At 47.7% G+C, this 15458-nt stretch overlaps 6 protein-coding genes across 9 annotated transcripts; 4 read left to right on the plus strand and 2 right to left on the minus strand.

The window, feature by feature from the left end:
• Positions 1-108: 108 nt before the first annotated feature.
• E1B28_004610 (uncharacterized protein) lies at positions 109-3816 on the plus strand (the record flags this gene model as incomplete). Its single annotated transcript, XM_043149107.1, has 9 exons — positions 109-114; positions 168-491; positions 547-735; positions 792-920; positions 978-2555; positions 2617-3075; positions 3124-3358; positions 3414-3583; positions 3643-3816. 9 exons carry the CDS (start codon positions 109-111, stop codon positions 3814-3816), a joined length of 3264 nt encoding a protein of 1087 aa, XP_043013709.1.
• Positions 3817-3893: 77 nt separating this feature from the next.
• Positions 3894-6821, minus strand: E1B28_004611 (uncharacterized protein; the record flags this gene model as incomplete). Its single annotated transcript, XM_043149108.1, has 11 exons — positions 6326-6821; positions 6172-6270; positions 6097-6114; positions 5919-6025; positions 5268-5859; positions 4961-5208; positions 4797-4903; positions 4380-4744; positions 4247-4324; positions 4021-4179; positions 3894-3974 (listed from the first exon to the last, which is right to left on the minus strand). The coding sequence occupies exons 1-11, from the start codon at positions 6611-6613 to the stop codon at positions 3894-3896; spliced, it is 2142 nt and encodes a 713-aa protein (XP_043013710.1). The 5' UTR covers positions 6614-6821.
• A 160-nt stretch (positions 6822-6981) lies between these two features.
• E1B28_004612 (uncharacterized protein) lies at positions 6982-8214 on the plus strand. Of its 2 annotated transcripts, XM_043149110.1 has the most exons (5): positions 6982-7214; positions 7270-7464; positions 7520-7629; positions 7689-7861; positions 7939-8214. In XM_043149110.1, exons 1-5 carry the CDS (start codon positions 6989-6991, stop codon positions 8015-8017), a joined length of 783 nt encoding a protein of 260 aa, XP_043013712.1. In that variant the 5' UTR covers positions 6982-6988; the 3' UTR covers positions 8018-8214. The 2 variants fall into 2 exon arrangements, with proteins under 2 accessions (XP_043013712.1, XP_043013711.1); XM_043149109.1 differs by having other exon boundaries at positions 7689-8214.
• Positions 8215-8273: 59 nt separating this feature from the next.
• Positions 8274-12484, plus strand: E1B28_004613 (uncharacterized protein; the record flags this gene model as incomplete). Its single annotated transcript, XM_043149111.1, has 19 exons — positions 8274-8387; positions 8445-8574; positions 8639-8761; positions 8820-8958; positions 9012-9169; positions 9219-9307; positions 9361-9481; positions 9532-10130; positions 10184-10345; positions 10394-10523; positions 10576-10701; positions 10762-10891; positions 10943-11204; positions 11263-11368; positions 11415-11515; positions 11570-11606; positions 11664-12142; positions 12206-12423; positions 12478-12484. 19 exons carry the CDS (start codon positions 8274-8276, stop codon positions 12482-12484), a joined length of 3231 nt encoding a protein of 1076 aa, XP_043013713.1.
• Positions 12485-12646: 162 nt separating this feature from the next.
• On the minus strand, positions 12647-13408 carry E1B28_004614 (uncharacterized protein). 2 transcript variants are annotated; one of them, XM_043160733.1, is made up of 3 exons: positions 13195-13408; positions 12859-13142; positions 12647-12787 (listed from the first exon to the last, which is right to left on the minus strand). In XM_043160733.1, exons 2-3 carry the CDS (start codon positions 13104-13106, stop codon positions 12688-12690), a joined length of 348 nt encoding a protein of 115 aa, XP_043013715.1. In that variant the 5' UTR covers positions 13107-13142; positions 13195-13408; the 3' UTR covers positions 12647-12687. The 2 variants fall into 2 exon arrangements, with proteins under 2 accessions (XP_043013715.1, XP_043013714.1); XM_043160732.1 differs by having other exon boundaries at positions 12647-12803.
• Positions 13409-13467: 59 nt separating this feature from the next.
• On the plus strand, positions 13468-15312 carry E1B28_004615 (uncharacterized protein). Of its 2 annotated transcripts, XM_043149113.1 has the most exons (6): positions 13468-13685; positions 13753-13928; positions 13990-14059; positions 14111-14146; positions 14375-14679; positions 14729-15312. In XM_043149113.1, exons 2-6 carry the CDS (start codon positions 13771-13773, stop codon positions 15066-15068), a joined length of 909 nt encoding a protein of 302 aa, XP_043013717.1. In that variant the 5' UTR covers positions 13468-13685; positions 13753-13770; the 3' UTR covers positions 15069-15312. The 2 variants fall into 2 exon arrangements, with proteins under 2 accessions (XP_043013717.1, XP_043013716.1); XM_043149112.1 differs by having other exon boundaries at positions 13468-13928.
• The last annotated feature ends 146 nt before the right edge of the window (positions 15313-15458 follow it).

Raw genomic sequence — 15458 nt, forward strand, 5'->3', positions numbered from 1 at the left:
ATTGTTGTGAACTTTGTCCTCCATGTTGCCTATAGCGTCGCGATAAGCCAGTGGCAGCACTCCTCTTTTCATCCCATACGTCCTGCACACGACAAGTGGTATTTGACGATGAAGGTTCTTCAGTGTTCATTGTCTCCCCGAATGACCCCTCTCACATGTCGTTTCAGTTTGGCAAGTATATTCAGTCACATCAAGTGCCAGGATGGTCGCCATATTACCTCGATTACAAGTTCTTGAAGAAGATTATTTCGTCTCTAGAGGCTCATAGGCCAGCGTCGGAGGCTGCCGCTCTTGCTCTCGGACTGCGGCCTGTAGACATCTTGAACCAGTCTCAAGCGTCTCTTACCTGCCAATCAGTACCGGTAAACCCGAGCTATGAGACAGGCGAACCACCCATATTTTCTGCTTCTGGTCAGGATGAAGACAGAGGACCAGAATTTCAAGCTCATAAGGCCGCTTTCTTTTTCAAAGTTGAACGAGAACTAGAAAAGGTTCATCATTCCCAAGTGCATCTTGCGCGTTTTCGTTTTCTAAGGATTGTTTCAGATAAATACCTTCTATCTCCAAAAAGAAGCAGAACTAAAGTTGCGACTTGAAACACTCTTGTCGAAACGAAGAGCTGCTGCGATGAGGGGTTTGCCTGATACTATGGAAGACACAACAAAAACGCACGTCGAATGGAGCGCGGTGGAGGAGGGTTTCAGGCTCTTGGAACGCGATCTCGGGAAACTGCAGGTACACCCTCTGCAATGTCTCGTAGTACGAGACTTATGCAAACGGAATATTTTCAGCAATTTGTCGAAGTTAACGCCACCGGTTTTCGGAAAATACTGAAGAAATTCGACAAGCGTTCAAAGTCCACCACAAAAGAGTTATATTTGACGCGTCAAGTTGATGTTCAGCCAGTTTTCAACCGTCAGGTGTGTTGACCCCTACTATTCCCAATTTTACGGGACCTAATGTGAGTTTCATGGTAGTTGATTTCTGAGCTGGCAGACACAGTCGCAAGCTGCCTACTCAATCTCACAGATCTATCTTCAGGTCTAAAATTCGAAGGACCGGCCGCGAATGACGTGATAACGAATCAGTTGATCGCTGAGCGGTTGGCTTATGCTGGTCCGTTTCATGATCTGGAGGAGAATTTACGCAAAGCCGTCGCCAGCGGTGACAAAGGGGCAGTTACAGAGTGCATACGTTATTCAGAGCTCAATGCCAACGAACTGGAAGGCCAAAGAAACATGACGCGGATTCTATGGAGTGTTCTCGAAGCACCTCCCGACCTCTCCGATCTCATTCTGTCTTCACTATCGTCACCGTTCGACTTCCATTTCACGGATGATATCAACGGACGAACCTGTCTCCACGAAGCGGCAATTTCCGGTGCGCTTCGGTTGATTGAACTCTGCATCGAGAAAGGTGTGCAGGTCGACAAGGTTGATGCTTATGGGAGGACTGCCCTTCACTACGCAGCCATGAAGGGCCATCCTGAGATCTGTCGACGCTTGTTAGAGACTAATATGTCTCTCAATGTACTCGATATCGACAACTACAACCCCTTGGTGTACGCTACGCTGCGAGGCTCGGTAGAATGTGTTAGGGTTATACTGGAACATGGAGAAGTTCTACCTCAGCCTACGACTCCTGGAGGAGATGTGATACCTCTTTCTATTGCAAGCTTGTCCGGTCATGTCGAAGTGGTTCTACTTCTGCTGGAGAGGGGGGCACAGTGCATCGCAAACAGTAATGGGGAGTATCCCATGCATTTAGCAGCGCGGACTGGACATGTACGCGTCTGCGAAGTGCTGCTCCACCATGAAGGATGGGATATTCCCGACAAGTACCATGAGTGGACTCCATTGTTCCATGCATCCCGCTATGGGCAAGACGATTGCGTTCGGGTGTTGCTCGACGCTGGCGCACGTGCGGGAATAACGGACGAGTTGGGTCATTTGGCTGTCCATTACGCGGCATGGTATGGTCATCACAAATGTGTCGAATACCTTCTGAATGCTGCACCCTTGGTAATATCGGGTCGGGATATTGGACCCATCACGTCACCTATGTCAGACCAGCTCATGGTGTCCGAGTCTGACATCGACCTTATCCCCTCTTTGTCATTACCACCTCCAATTATGCCTCATCGAGTATATGGCCATAACTATCTGGACCGCAGTCATTTGATCCAAGTCGCGATTGCTTCCTCAAATTCAAGAAAAGAATTTCCTCCAGTACGACTACAACATCGCCTCATGAGTCCCGATTTCAAGTATGAAACATTCCCAACGACCGCTCCCTTAAAATTGGTCATGACGACAAGTGCTGAGGTCAATACCGTTCCATATACCGTATCTTTACCACCAAAAGGCGAGGAAGGGGTCTTTACTTTCCAGGTATCATCGCTCGAATCCTTGACACTGGAGTTCTCTGTTTATCCCAATTTTGGTACTAAAACTATTGGACGAGCCATCGCACTTCCATCCCTGTTTTCAGGCATGGAGAATAATCAAGCTTTCACTTTACCTATACTGGACCATAGGTTACACATATTAGGAGAGGTAAGTTCATCATGATCCATGCATCACCATTTGTGTGGCGTCACTCAAACTAGACAAAAAGGTCACATTCGAAATGAGTATCGTAACATCCTTCGACGGTGTCACACTCGAGGTCGGAGGTGGCGTTGAGACGTACTGGAAGTCTACGGCGCTGTCCGCTATCCCTCAGTCCCTTACGCTATGGCCTCACCGTTCTAGTTTTATCACATCTGCCCAGGCCTCCCCATCCAATCCGTCGCTTTCCACTTCTGGTGGACAGGTGTCTACCGTTTCCTCCTTGCGGGGAAACTTCATATCTCTCGTCGTGCAAGTGACTCGAGATTTCCATCCTGTGGTGTATTCCGACTGGGTATTGCCCCTTGAACCCTTTGATATTGGAGTCTGCGATGTTACATTATCTCAATTCGAGGTGCTGGCACAACAGACGGGTCGTGGTGTAGATCAGAGTATGTTACCTGCTGGCGGTGACTGGTCTAGTCTCATCGCTTTTGCCATGGTCTCCCTGGAGCAACTGTTAAAGGTGATGGCACCTCATACCTATTGCTTCCCATCTGAACGTATACTTCAGATCCTTCCGGCATCGGTTGGGGTGTGCCTCGAGGTAGTCCACCCAACTCGGTCAGTCATGCAAGGGGTTTCCTTTTCTCGGCGGTTGGATCTCAATCGAGTAGTGGACTGCATTCTGAAAACTATATACCAAACGTCAGTTTCACTGAATGGCCCTCCTCCGGTTCGTCGGAGGATCGTCTTTACGTCATTCTCACCCGATGTATGTGCAGCGATTAATTGGAAACAACCCAACTGTATGGATGATACCCGCTACTGCCCCTATTTTTGGTTGCGCTGATAATCGTACAGATCCCGTTTTTTTGATCTCACATTGCGGGAAGACGAGCGATAGTTCCTCCAAACAGATAGCGTTTGACGGGGGTGATCCTTCAGACCGGCGATTGGCTAGCCTAGGTGCAGCAGTCGAGTTCTCCCGGATGAATAACCTATTGGGCGTATTTGTTGACGCGAACCTCTTGGTCAGTATCATTCTTATTGTCTTTCTTGACTGGATTCATATCTGATTTCATATCTCTAGCTCCAAGTCCCGTCCACGATACACGGCATTCGAAATGCGGGGCTACTTGTCGGTGTTCATGGGACTTCAGAAAAGACAATAACGCTCACCACTGCGTCCGGGATGGAAGGCTGTCCCGTTGACGCGTATTTGAGCGACAGAACAGTTATTTTTGTTGATCCTTCTGCATCGTGATGACTCTCTCCAACTGTAGCTTCAAACTATTCTCAGAATGTACGTTAATTTCAGCATCGTGGTATCAGTTATTATGTCTATATCGATTGATTATAGAGAGAAGCATATGCTCCTTTCCGCTGTAATAACTCTTCGTGTGTACCAAACTCGGAAATTGTCTAGGGAGACGTGAGCACCAACTTTCGGTAGTCAGTAGAAGCTTACCCCATTTTCCATCATGGCGACCTTGTCTGCACGGCGAGCCGTAGATAGACGGTGAGTAATAAAGATCACGGTCTTTAGTCGAGAACCGTCGGGGGAACGGGATATTCGGTGTATTGTGTCAAAAATCTGAGTTTGGGCGTGGGGATCTAGAGATGACGTCTTTCGGAAAAAACTTGAGCAAAAATAGAAATCGGAGAAAACATCTCCGGGCCGGGGAATCACATACCGGTTCATCAAAGACGAGTAAGTCTACCTCGGGATTCTCCGCTCTCATGAAGGCCCGTGCTAGGGCAATCCTTTGCCACTGTTTGAATTTATGCTAAGTATGAGTCGACTGGCAATACAATCACATGACTCACTTCACCACCCGAAAGTCCGTGACGTCGACTTGATTGCGATTGGGGCATGCCAGGATATGAGACCGTTTCAAATCCGGGAGACTCGAGCATGGTCTGCAGACCCTGAGGCAATGCATCGACTATTGTATCCGCTTGCGCTAGATGGACTGCGGCCTTGACTACTGAACGACGCGAAAGTGACTCGACACAGCCGAGACCAACGTTTTCCCGAACGGTGGAATTATATTTGGAGAAATTCTGAAAGACCGCTGTCGTGTGTTTATGATAGTCGGCTGGGTCATATCGCCGGATGTCAACGTCATTGACGTGCAACTGGCCGTCAAAATCGAAGATTCGTAACAGGACCTTGGCCAATGTTGATTTTCCTGCGCGAAAGAGATCTAAGCACATGATTATAAACAGCGAACCGGTCTATACCTGAGCCGTTATACCCAACCACCGCCAGAGCTTCTCCGGGTTGGAGAGTAAAATTAACGTTCCTTAAAGCGGGCTCATCACACCCTGGATAAGTATATGAAAGGTTCCTGCAACAATGTAACCTGTTCGGGCGCTGTTCTTCGCAGAGAGAACAGGGGACTTACTTGGCCTGAATACGAGCACCCCCGCGGACCGACTGATATTCGACCTGTCGCTCGGACGGGGGTGACAATTTGGGCTTGATTTCTGTGCTTGCGCAGAAGGCCGCCATCAGAAAGATGGACTGGAAGACCATCCGAGTGGTTCTGAACAGATTTCCGAACCCAAAAATCACCGATTGGAAAGAGCTGCGATACAAGGTGAGAGACCCAAGGGAGGCGGAGGATGATTGGACGAGCAGAAAAATTGGGATCTGAGCCAAGCTAAGGCAATGGTCCATACTGAAAGAGAGAGAGACAGAAAGACACATACGTTATGTAGTACAGAGGCAAAATCGGAGAAATTGACCCCAGAGAGCACGGAGAACTGAGATGTCGATTGCGATCGCTCGGAATCAAAGACAACCTTCCAGGCGCTTGCCCAAGACTTGATAATCCAGTCCTCCATCCCAAATAAAAGGACTTCTGGATGATGGCATTCGCTATAAGCCAGATTGCGCATCCTTTCTCTTCTGTCGGTCGCTCGTGACTCACGCGGTGCGTAAAAGGTATCGGAGGTGTCTTTGGAGAATAGATGGACACGAGAAAAAAATGCTGGGAGTGCGACAGAACAGAGTGAGAAAATAAGGATCCCAAAGTGAGCTACCGTAGTCGTCATCGAGGCGATCAGGAACAGGTGGGATAATATTTCGGTGAATGTGCAGAAGACTTGGAAAAAATCCAAAGGGGACAATGCCCCGAAACCCCCGCCGTGGAACGACCGAGCAAATAGATCGGATTCGTGAAGGAGATCACGAATCTCTGGATCTGCCAAGGTAGGGACGTCCAGACGCACGCGCTGCTTCATTTGTTCCGTTTCCACAAAAAATCTGGCAGAACCCATAACAAGGTTTTCATTGTGGAAACTTGATTGATTGTTGTGTTAGCGAATGACAATAGTAAACATAGGTGAATTGAGACTGACGCAACAGATTCCATAAACCCCTCCAAATATCGCCGAACTAACTCTGTACCCGCTAAGCTCAGAAGACGAGACCAAGTCCATTCCCCCGAAGCAATTAGTGCTTGCACCTGAGTCCAGTCAGTTCCGTGTATACGAACTTCAGATCCGCGAGGGCGGGAGGGGGGGGGGGGAAACTCACCTCGTCTATGATGAGGGCCTGGAGAACTAACGTCAGACAACGCTCGACCCTGGTAACGGGAGCGGGTGAACGTACCTGCGAATAACCGCGAAAGGCCGGGAACAGACTCCGAACAATATTAAACCCGACGAGCATAGCCGACCGACAAGGGTGGTGACTCCAAATTTTTCCGAGCTAGAGGTGTTGTCTCGGAATCAGAGACGAGGATGAGAAGAGGGGGCAAACTCACAAACCCGAATGTACATCGCGTCAGTACAACATATGCCAGATTCACATTCGCCTTCGTTAGATGCCGCTGTCCTCCAGAAACAAGTAGCGAGCCATTTTCATCGCCAGGTATTTTCCTCGAGGCGAGCCAAACATCATAAGTGGACATATTCATATTGTGTTGCCCTTGTCGCCGGTTAACATCAGCTTGAGGCGGCGAGTGTTTAGGAAGCGGGAAAAGAAAAGACTGGGCAGGAAAACAAAGCCTAGAGGACATTGAACAAGCCGAAGGAGAACATTGTTGACGCATATGAAGCGAGATTTTATCGAGCGGGAAGGGGCGTCAAATCCCCCAAGTACCTCGAATTTGTGAGTCTGGCAGAAAAGTGGGAGTGACATAGCTATATATACCAGAGGAGCCCTGGGATAACGGAAGGGAAGCTCTACCGTTGCAGTGCAACGGATGGGCTGCAGTTGGGGGACGATAATGCTATACAGAGGAAGATATATCTAGTAGGAGCAGTCCCAGTTTCTGTCAACATACAATGTCGGGTAACACCGCCACAGTCACGGTTGCCTTTCTAGGCACCTTCAATGAATTATGTAATTGAGGTCATATGACTGCCGTAAATCTGCCCAAAAAATATGTTTAGGGCATTTCCGGGTATTTCCGAAAAGGGCCTTGATGTCTTCAGATCCAAACTCTCTCCAGGCGCATAGTCACCTCCTTACTCAAAGTCTTCAAAAGCTAGAGAGTACTCAACCAGACTCCCCGCCTGCTCGCACTACTCCCCACATTCGCGATGGCTATGGTTTTCGTACTCCCTCGGGAGGGACAACCCCGGCCAAATCGGCTTCAAGAAAGACCTTGGAAAACCTCGTTCCCGATTCTTATGGGCTTGGTTGGCCAGGTCAGTTGGCTCACTGGTAGACTTCGTTCGACAGCTAATCAACACCGTTTTACAGCGAAATCTACATATTCTCGCCTGACTGCCACACCAGAAGAACGAGCAGCGCGTGAAAGGAAATTAGCTGAAGCGGTCAGAACAATCTTAGATTGTATCGGTGAGGATCCAGATCGGGAGGGACTTTTACGAACCCCAGAGCGCTATGCTCAAGCTGTTATGTGGATGACCAAGGGATATGAAGAACGGTTAGCAGGTGCTTTTTTAGCGTGTAGACGTTATACGGCGATTTGACCCTTCTCTGACTTCAGACGTAATAAACGATGCCATATTTGCGGAAGACCACGATGAGATGGTTTTGGTACGCGATATTGATATTTCAAGCCTCTGCGAACACCACATTGTACCATTCACCGGAAAGGTAATAAGTATAGCTATCCTTCTTTGCCAAGCATAGCCTGACTCGTGCATGTTCACCAGGTTGCCATTGCTTACATTCCTAACAAGTTGGTGCTAGGGTTATCGAAACTCGCACGGATCGCAGAAACCTTCAGTCGTCGACTGCAAGTACAAGAGCGACTAACCAAGCAAATTGCCATTGCCATTCAAGAAGCGATCAAACCGCGGGGTGTGGCAGTTGTAATGGAGGCGACGTGAGCTTTTCTTTACCCTCACATCCATTACCCTTACCTTTCTTAGACATCTTTGCATGACTATGCGTGGTGTGCAGAAGCCTGGCTCAATCACTACTACTTCATGTATGTTGGGCTGCTTCCGGACCCAGCAAAAAACGAGAGAGGAGTTCTTGACCCTCATGAAGCGGTAGATTCGTCTAGGTGGTCCGATTCAACTCGGTAGACTGGCTTCTAGTTTCACGCCGTCTCTAGAAATAGACTGGTTCAGACTTTGACGTCCAGAATAATATGTACTTCCCTGTATTTACTTATAAGTGTAAGCTTTTGAAGATCAATGGGAGGAAGACGCGTGGGTGCGTGGGTGATCGTGATCGTGGCGCTCACCAAGCTTGACATCTCTAACTTGCAAGCTTCACAATCATCACTCGGCATGAATACACAACAGGAACCAAATGGTTCCAACACAGGACCACCAACAAGTGCTATGGACTCCCTAACCCTCGGACAGATGAGGGCGATGATCCCCTCCCAGCCTAAACCCAAGGTATTTACAGCGAAGTTCGCGTCACAAAGCTTCAACGGACATCTCCCTTGTTTACAGCAATGGTGGTACGACTTCAATTACGATGACGAAGATACGGTCATGAATGAGCTGGATGAGTTATACTCTTATGTTGAGATGCCTCAGGTGGCCGAGAATCTCAAAGCATGGCAAGGATACTATGGTGAAGGTGCGTCTGTGTTCAAGTTACCTCTTCGTCTTATGATTCAATTAATCGCTCTTGATTTTCCTAGAATGGACCAAGAGTAGTGCAGCAAAGCGAAGATTACACGTTGAATTGTTGTTGGATGGCTTGGAACAGAAGGATGCAGTCGTACGGTTCACTAATTCTCGCCGATTGTTTTATATCGTTCAAGGTGCACGCTTCCCACAACTAACCTGAAAAGGAGAGGGAGGCTAACATCAAACCTCTAGGTACATTTGCCGAGACTGTGTCTCCAGAACATCAGCTGCACTGGATTTTCGAGAACTGCAAGATCGTTAGAGCTGCCAATGGAGTGAGTTGTATAATCGAAGCGCTGAAGATTGCGAGCTCCAAGCAAGATCTGATCGCGCAAGTCCTTGTGGTAAATTAAAGCAGGCTATCACTTATCCGATTGTTTCCAGGAGCCTCACAGATGCTGATATCGCCCAGTTGAACATATCGCCGCAAGACAAATCAGATTTGCTGGAGGAGGTCTTGACAGAACTATCAGTTTACTTTGGAATTCTTTATCACCTCATTGAGATTTTTAAAGGACATGACGATTTTGCGGACGAGCTAAGTGCGTACAACAACTCTTCCCTGGTTTTTGGTGCTCACAGCATGTGCAGTGAGTTTGGACCCTCCGTTACCTGTATATCTTTTCAATCTGGTCGCGGCATTAAGGGACAAGAACTCCAAGGGATATCCTATCAAGAAGGTAACTCGTCTATCAAACTGCGCACATAAATGTCATTCTGATATTGTTTGTAGCTTTTGCTTCTGCTTTGGAAATCGCTGCTCGCCTGCTTTGGTGGAATTCGGGACTACGCAAGGGCCAAAGTACTAGCTCGTGAATTGGCGGGGTTGCCAACGGACGGGCCCTCCTCAAAAGGCATGTACTATGCCCGCCATCTACTGGAATTTCGTCTGATTTTCTATTAGGTCATCCTGTACCGTTTATCAAATCTTCTCCTCTAGACATTGAGGCCTTTCGGCAAGAGACCTCTGTAAAATACCCGACATTCACCCCACCCATACCGCAAACGGTGTTCAGTCAAGAACCGGAAATGGCTTCCGTGTTCAAACACCTTTCGGGCAATCTCAGCTCTAAACTTGCCCAAGCATATTCACCCATCCCCGTTCGACATCACTACCACCATGACGACCTTGAAGGACATTCTGGCCTCTCAAATGCCGCTCCTCACCCTTTTCCGCAACCACCGGGAACATTCAATCGATCGACTGTTCAACCTTCAACACCGGCACCATCTCCTCCTCCTCCGAACGCAAAGCCAAAGAAACAACAATATCAGACAGACCAGGCTAGACCCTTCCTCTTCCCTTTCTCCAAGGCACAAGGAAGAGATGCCCGACTGGTGCCTTTTGCTATCGACGAAGCGGAGAACCTCTACAATCGACATATGTATGTAAGCCTTGCGTTATCGCAGATGTGGAGAACGAGAGAGGACTGCATGACTTTTGAGAGCGGGTTGGAACGCATGCCGGGGACAGAAAGTGAATCATCGACATTCACAAGTAAGGTGGGTCATATTCGCTTTCTTGCGCGGTACATGAATGCTCAATCATATAATAGGATGCAGAAACCGCTGAACCATTACCCGATCTAGCCTTGTTAGATGCCAAGCTTGCAGAAGCGGAGGTTGCTCTAGCGAAGGCGGAAACCTCCGCAGAGAAAAGGAAGGCTAGAGAGAGGCGTGAGGATCTTATGCGTTTAAAGAGAGTAGAACAAACATACGTGAGTCTGCTCTTGCTGGAGTTCTTCCCGTGCCTAATAAATGAAAAGAGCGCGGTGCTGCCCGTTCTGTCTAGCTGGGTTCTTGTCCTCCTAAAACTTTTGCTGGCCACTGTCTCGGCTGCGAACAGCACCATTTCACAAGCTTCCGCGTCGCCTTTTCAACCAGGGGTCTCGTCTCGTAAGTGAAGCAATTCTGCGGAATTAAGACTTTTCCTCATCGTCACCACAAGCGCCGGAGCAACCCAACCTACCTCCTCCAACACTCGAAGAAACTGATGTTACACGGCACCGTGAAATCACCTCGAAAGCAGTTTCAGCAATTCTGCTTGTGGTACTCAAATGGTTCAAAGTTTCTCGTGAGCGAGCCGGATCCATCTTTTCTCATTACTATCGCGTTGACATCGTGACATTGAAAGATGTCATGAAATTCCATCACTTGGGACAACTCCTTCTCGATACAAATTGCCTTTTGTTGTTGCTAAAGCTGTTCGGCCTGCAGGATGTGTCAACGTCACTGATATCGAAAGCAGATGCGCCCGACCAAAAGTGGGTTCTGATACATCTGTCTTCGAGTTCATGATTGATCATTTTACTCAGTTTCTTCCGATATTGTTTCTTGAACTTTGCAAAAAATCCTCAACACATTCGACCAGAAGATAATATGCTGAAACCGCCTCGGCACAACATCGTGAAGACAGTGACACTTCCGAATGGACAAGTCCACGAAGAGGAAGTGGAAATGTTAACGGAATTCTCATGGAGAAACTTTTTTGCTACAATCAATTTCGCTAAGATCATGCAAAAGCTTTCGAAGAACAGGTCACATCGAATATGGATGCTGGTACAATATAAAAGCTCGGTAAGTCGAAATCCGTTAGAAACATAGAGGGATGTCTTCTGAATCGTCTGATAATCAGGCTGTGTTGAAGCGCATGTTGCGAGTGCAGCACCCGATGTTGCAGTTACACCTTCTCAAGCTCATCAAGAGTCAAGTTCCGTTCTGTGGTCGTAAATGGAGGCAAAGTAAGCCTGGCATCAGCGCAACAGACCATTCTTCTTATGTTTCTAGGCAATATGAAGGTCATTACTGCCATCTACCTCAGTTGTCGTCCGGATCTCAGAGATGAATGGCTCACCGGAGGTGAAGTGGATGACGTTGGCGATGCTTCGGTACGCCCAACCAATTTACCGTCGGCATTGCGGTTGCTGATTGTCGACATCTAGGCCCAGGAAATGGCATTGCGCCACCTGGTCAAGTTCTGTAAGTCATGTAATCGTTTACACCCTTGTCATTCTCTACATGATCGCGAATATCTAGATAATAACCGGCGTTATGGAATCAGCGCCACGATAAACCAGCAAGGTCCGATGCACAAGCGTTCAGGTAGCATGTCAAACCACATAGAAGGCCTACATCCAGGACCAGAGCTATCCAGTATCATACGGCCATTAGGCACCCCCAACATCGTGGAAGCGGACGTTTTCCCTCCTGCCCGGTCACAAGCACCCGATCCGTCAATCTTCTTACCATACATTCCCGAAGATATCAGCTTTGAAGAGGAATATGAGGAATACATTTCAGATCTCGGTTTGTTCGAAGACTCAAATGCAGATCCTTCGTTATTTGTTGGAATGTCGGCTTGGTCCCGCTTCCCTGCACAGTTCGCCCAGGATATAGCGGATGGTATCAGCGACAGTGAAAGTATCGTTTCCATAGGCGACTTAGGGGACGAAGCAAGACTTGAACATAATCGTGATGATAGTGAAGTTGTCGATGAGAATCTGAACAATTGGGAGGTGAGTTGAGCTCTATACAAATCGGCGTACTTTGTGGCTGGCTCACTTCCCTCATCCACCCAGCATATGAGCCCGAAAACGATGGCTGCTCTTCCTAAATCGCCAGCAGGCCGCAGATCAAGCTCTGGAGGCGGATTACGGCCGGTTGCGCCATTTGGTTTAGATGATGGAACGGCGGTTGATTTAGATGACGACGAAGAACTTCCTGGTCCAGCACCTCGGGAAAAATCTGAGCCATTTGCCGGTGGCGCAGGCGTTGACGAAGTCGAATATGCTTATGGGTCAGTCACATCATCATCTCGCAAACCGTTTACTCAAACAACTTTGCCATGCAGGGTATGAATACGAACAAGACTTCTATTGCGTACGTGAGTGATTAGTGCTGACGGCCAACCTTGCTATCGAGATGCTTAAGTAGGGGAGAATGTAGTGTACTCAGAATAAACTGAACGCTTAGGAATATATGTATCTGGAACCATACCCATAACTTCCAGGATGCGTGAGACCGGAGTGATACAGAACACAAGAGAGAATACGACTCTACGTCAAAGGAGCTCCCTCGTCAGCAGTCGGGGGAAGGATGGAGTGGGTTCAAGCATGTCAAGTGTCTCCAAGAATTTCGACGGTTTATCTTGCCATCGTAATCTGACAATGCAACAACCTATAGGTTGAGTATGGGCCTCGCGCGAGATTTGGATTTGTAACGATGTGCATACTTTGAAACGCTTGGGGTGTGGATCTTCGTAGGACAACGACGGGGGCGGGAACACAGCGATAACAAGATGGTCAGAGCTTGGGTGAACATATCATAAGCATGAGCGCTAGCAACCTTTAGGTATCGTTGAGTGAGCAAGAGATCGAAGGCCTTCACTAGCAAGCAAAACGAGTCGACCTGCCACAATAATTTTCCGTGCCACTTAGTTGCTACATTCCGGAAGGTAAATTGGGCTCTGGGAAGTAGCATAAAATGAACAACGGTTGTCCAAAATGCACGCTGTCACTGGAAGATGTCAGAGTTGTACAATCTATTCGAGGATTCGTATTCAACCCACGTTGACCAACCCTGACTTTTCTGCAAGTGCGGGCAAGTGGTCCTGCATGAACAGGAGCACGGGGAAACAAATCCAACGTCGTTGTAATCGCATGTGGCTACAGGTGAGCTATTGGGTGACTATCTTCTCTCAAGTTGGAGGTTTCTGGAGGCGTAGAGAGCCGACAGAAGTGGCAAGTCGACATGTTGATGAATTTTGTGGAGGACCAGACAAGGTGGAGGACTGTTGTAGCGTTGTTGGACCATGTTTTATTGTGTCTTCCACAATTTGTACATTGTCGGTGTATGTTGAACCCAGTGGCTGCCAAATTACACCTAAACAACAACAATTATACAAACTCACCTTTTCCTCTTACCATCTTCAACGTCGAGGGCGTTCTCCAACCAATGCTCTTCATCGTTGTCCGCGTTCACAAAGCCCCTGCAACCACGGGGGGTCCGTGCACACCCTGGGAATTATGTGGTGCGTGACATAACTCCAGATGTCGACAGGTCTGTTCTGTACCGCGATATTCTTCCCCGCATCCTCGGTTGAGCTTGCAAACTTCTCATGTCGCAGCAACCGCCCGCCCCAGGGATGAGTCAAATGATTCCTGATCAACAAGCCGACATGAACAATCCCTCTTATTATCCTCAGGAGAACGACCTTACTGGTGGTCTCCCTATCAACCTCGATTCCTTGAGAGACGGGCCACCAGGAAGCAAGCCTTTCTATCCGTATTCGACCCTCATTCGGTGTGTATTTGTCGAACTATAGTCATTTTCTCGCTTTAATTACCTAATATTAAAATCTTAGCTACGCTATCAAAGGATCTCCAAACCAGAAGTTACTCCTGGAGGATATCTATTATGCCATTGAATCTCGAGTACGTTGTCGAGACTTAACGCAAAGAATAAATACTGATATTGTTGTTCAGTTTCCCTACTTCAGAACTGCACCGAACGGCTGGAAAGTGAGTAATGACTCATCCTGTTTTCGTTCACACAATCCAATAGTAGTTTTTATATACGCTGCACTATCCTCGTCAGAGGATGCAAAATGATAAATATTCGCAAGGGCGCTCCCTATAAACAACAAACAAAGCAATCAATCATCGCGACGCGCTGTTTTTGTTTGGCTGGTTCTGTTTGTTTTGCACAATTTACTAACCTCAAATATTTCTTTTTCTTTCACCATCTAGAATTCCGTCCGCCACAATTTATCTCTTAATCCCTGTTTCGAGAAGGTTCCAAGGCCTTTGACTGACCGTGGCAAGGGTTCGTACTGGACTGTCAATGACAATGTAGACCCGCGTACCGGCGTCCATCGTGTAAGGAAGAAGAAGACTAAGGGTTCGAAGGCGAGGAATTCAGAAGATGACGATGTCGATTATCATCCCCCTGAAACGTTTCCGGACCCTTCCGTGCAACAATTTGCTCCTCCACCACCAATGCAAGGCGAAAGTTCGGATCCCAACCGACCTCCAGCAAATTTTACGTACACTGCGTAAGTTTGCCGGTATTTACTTTGCGCTGTCATTCACACAAGTGCTTAGATTTGACCCGAACTTTGCGATGATGGGTATGCGGTTCCCTGGCCCCATGCCTGGCATGCCTATGCCCATGGGTCCTGCAGAAGATTTTGAACACGACGAGAATGGGAACATTGACTGGCGATTGGCTTGGCACAAGGAGATAGGACATCTACAACACTTGACGCAGGAGCAGGAAAAGCAAGGTGCTGACCCGGAGTGGTACAAAATGATGTTATGTCGGGTGAGGACAGCTCTGATGCCACCTGCGATGCTTCCCGAAGCTGCACTACACATGCAACCACCGATGATACCAGACGGGACAGGTCAACAGCAACATGAACAGCAGCCTCCTCAGCAATAATGGTTCTTCGTTTCCGTTCCTTAGTTGTACTTCCCATGTACTGTCGACTTTTTTTTCTTTCTTGTCTGTTTGGTTTGACTTCGGATCTGCTAACAATTTTATAATTCCCCCACTACGTCTAGTATAGATTAACATCATGTACAATGTCAGGAGATTTCTATTTTGTCTTCTATGGTCAAAAAACATAGCTATGTGCATTGGCATGGAAAAGTGAAAAGTGAAAAGTGATATGATTGGCTATCTACGTCACTTATGTAACTCAGGTATCTACGAAAGTAAAGACCTCGATAGCTCTTTGTAACGAAGGGGGAAACATATAAGCACATATAAGAAATGTAAGAAGATGCAAGAAGGGAACACCTATGAAAATAAACAAAGTTATACAGTTGG

Source organism: Marasmius oreades, chromosome 2, assembly GCF_018924745.1.
Source record: "Marasmius oreades isolate 03SP1 chromosome 2, whole genome shotgun sequence".
NCBI lineage: Eukaryota > Fungi > Basidiomycota > Agaricomycetes > Agaricales > Marasmiaceae > Marasmius > Marasmius oreades.

Excerpts from the sequence above, each read along its gene's own strand:
- E1B28_004612 (XM_043149110.1), top strand. The coding sequence starts at position 6,989 with ATGTCTTCAGATCCAAACTCTCTCCAGGCGCATAGTCACCTCCTTACT. Across the intron at positions 7,215-7,269 it reads TTATGGGCTTGGTTGGCCAG|CGAAATCTACATATTCTCGC; the intron begins GTCAGTTGGCTC and ends ACCGTTTTACAG. Across the intron at positions 7,465-7,519 it reads ATATGAAGAACGGTTAGCAG|ACGTAATAAACGATGCCATA; the intron begins GTGCTTTTTTAG and ends CTCTGACTTCAG.
- E1B28_004615 (XM_043149112.1), top strand. The coding sequence starts at position 13,744 with ATGTCGCAGCAACCGCCCGCCCCAGGGATGAGTCAAATGATTCCTGAT. Across the intron at positions 14,147-14,374 it reads CTGCACCGAACGGCTGGAAA|AATTCCGTCCGCCACAATTT; the intron begins GTGAGTAATGAC and ends TTCACCATCTAG. Across the intron at positions 14,680-14,728 it reads GCAAATTTTACGTACACTGC|ATTTGACCCGAACTTTGCGA; the intron begins GTAAGTTTGCCG and ends ACAAGTGCTTAG.
- E1B28_004614 (XM_043160733.1), bottom strand. The coding sequence starts at position 13,106 with ATGCTACTTCCCAGAGCCCAATTTACCTTCCGGAATGTAGCAACTAAG. Across the intron at positions 12,788-12,858 it reads CACACCCCAAGCGTTTCAAA|ATTACGATGGCAAGATAAAC; the intron begins GTATGCACATCG and ends TTGCATTGTCAG.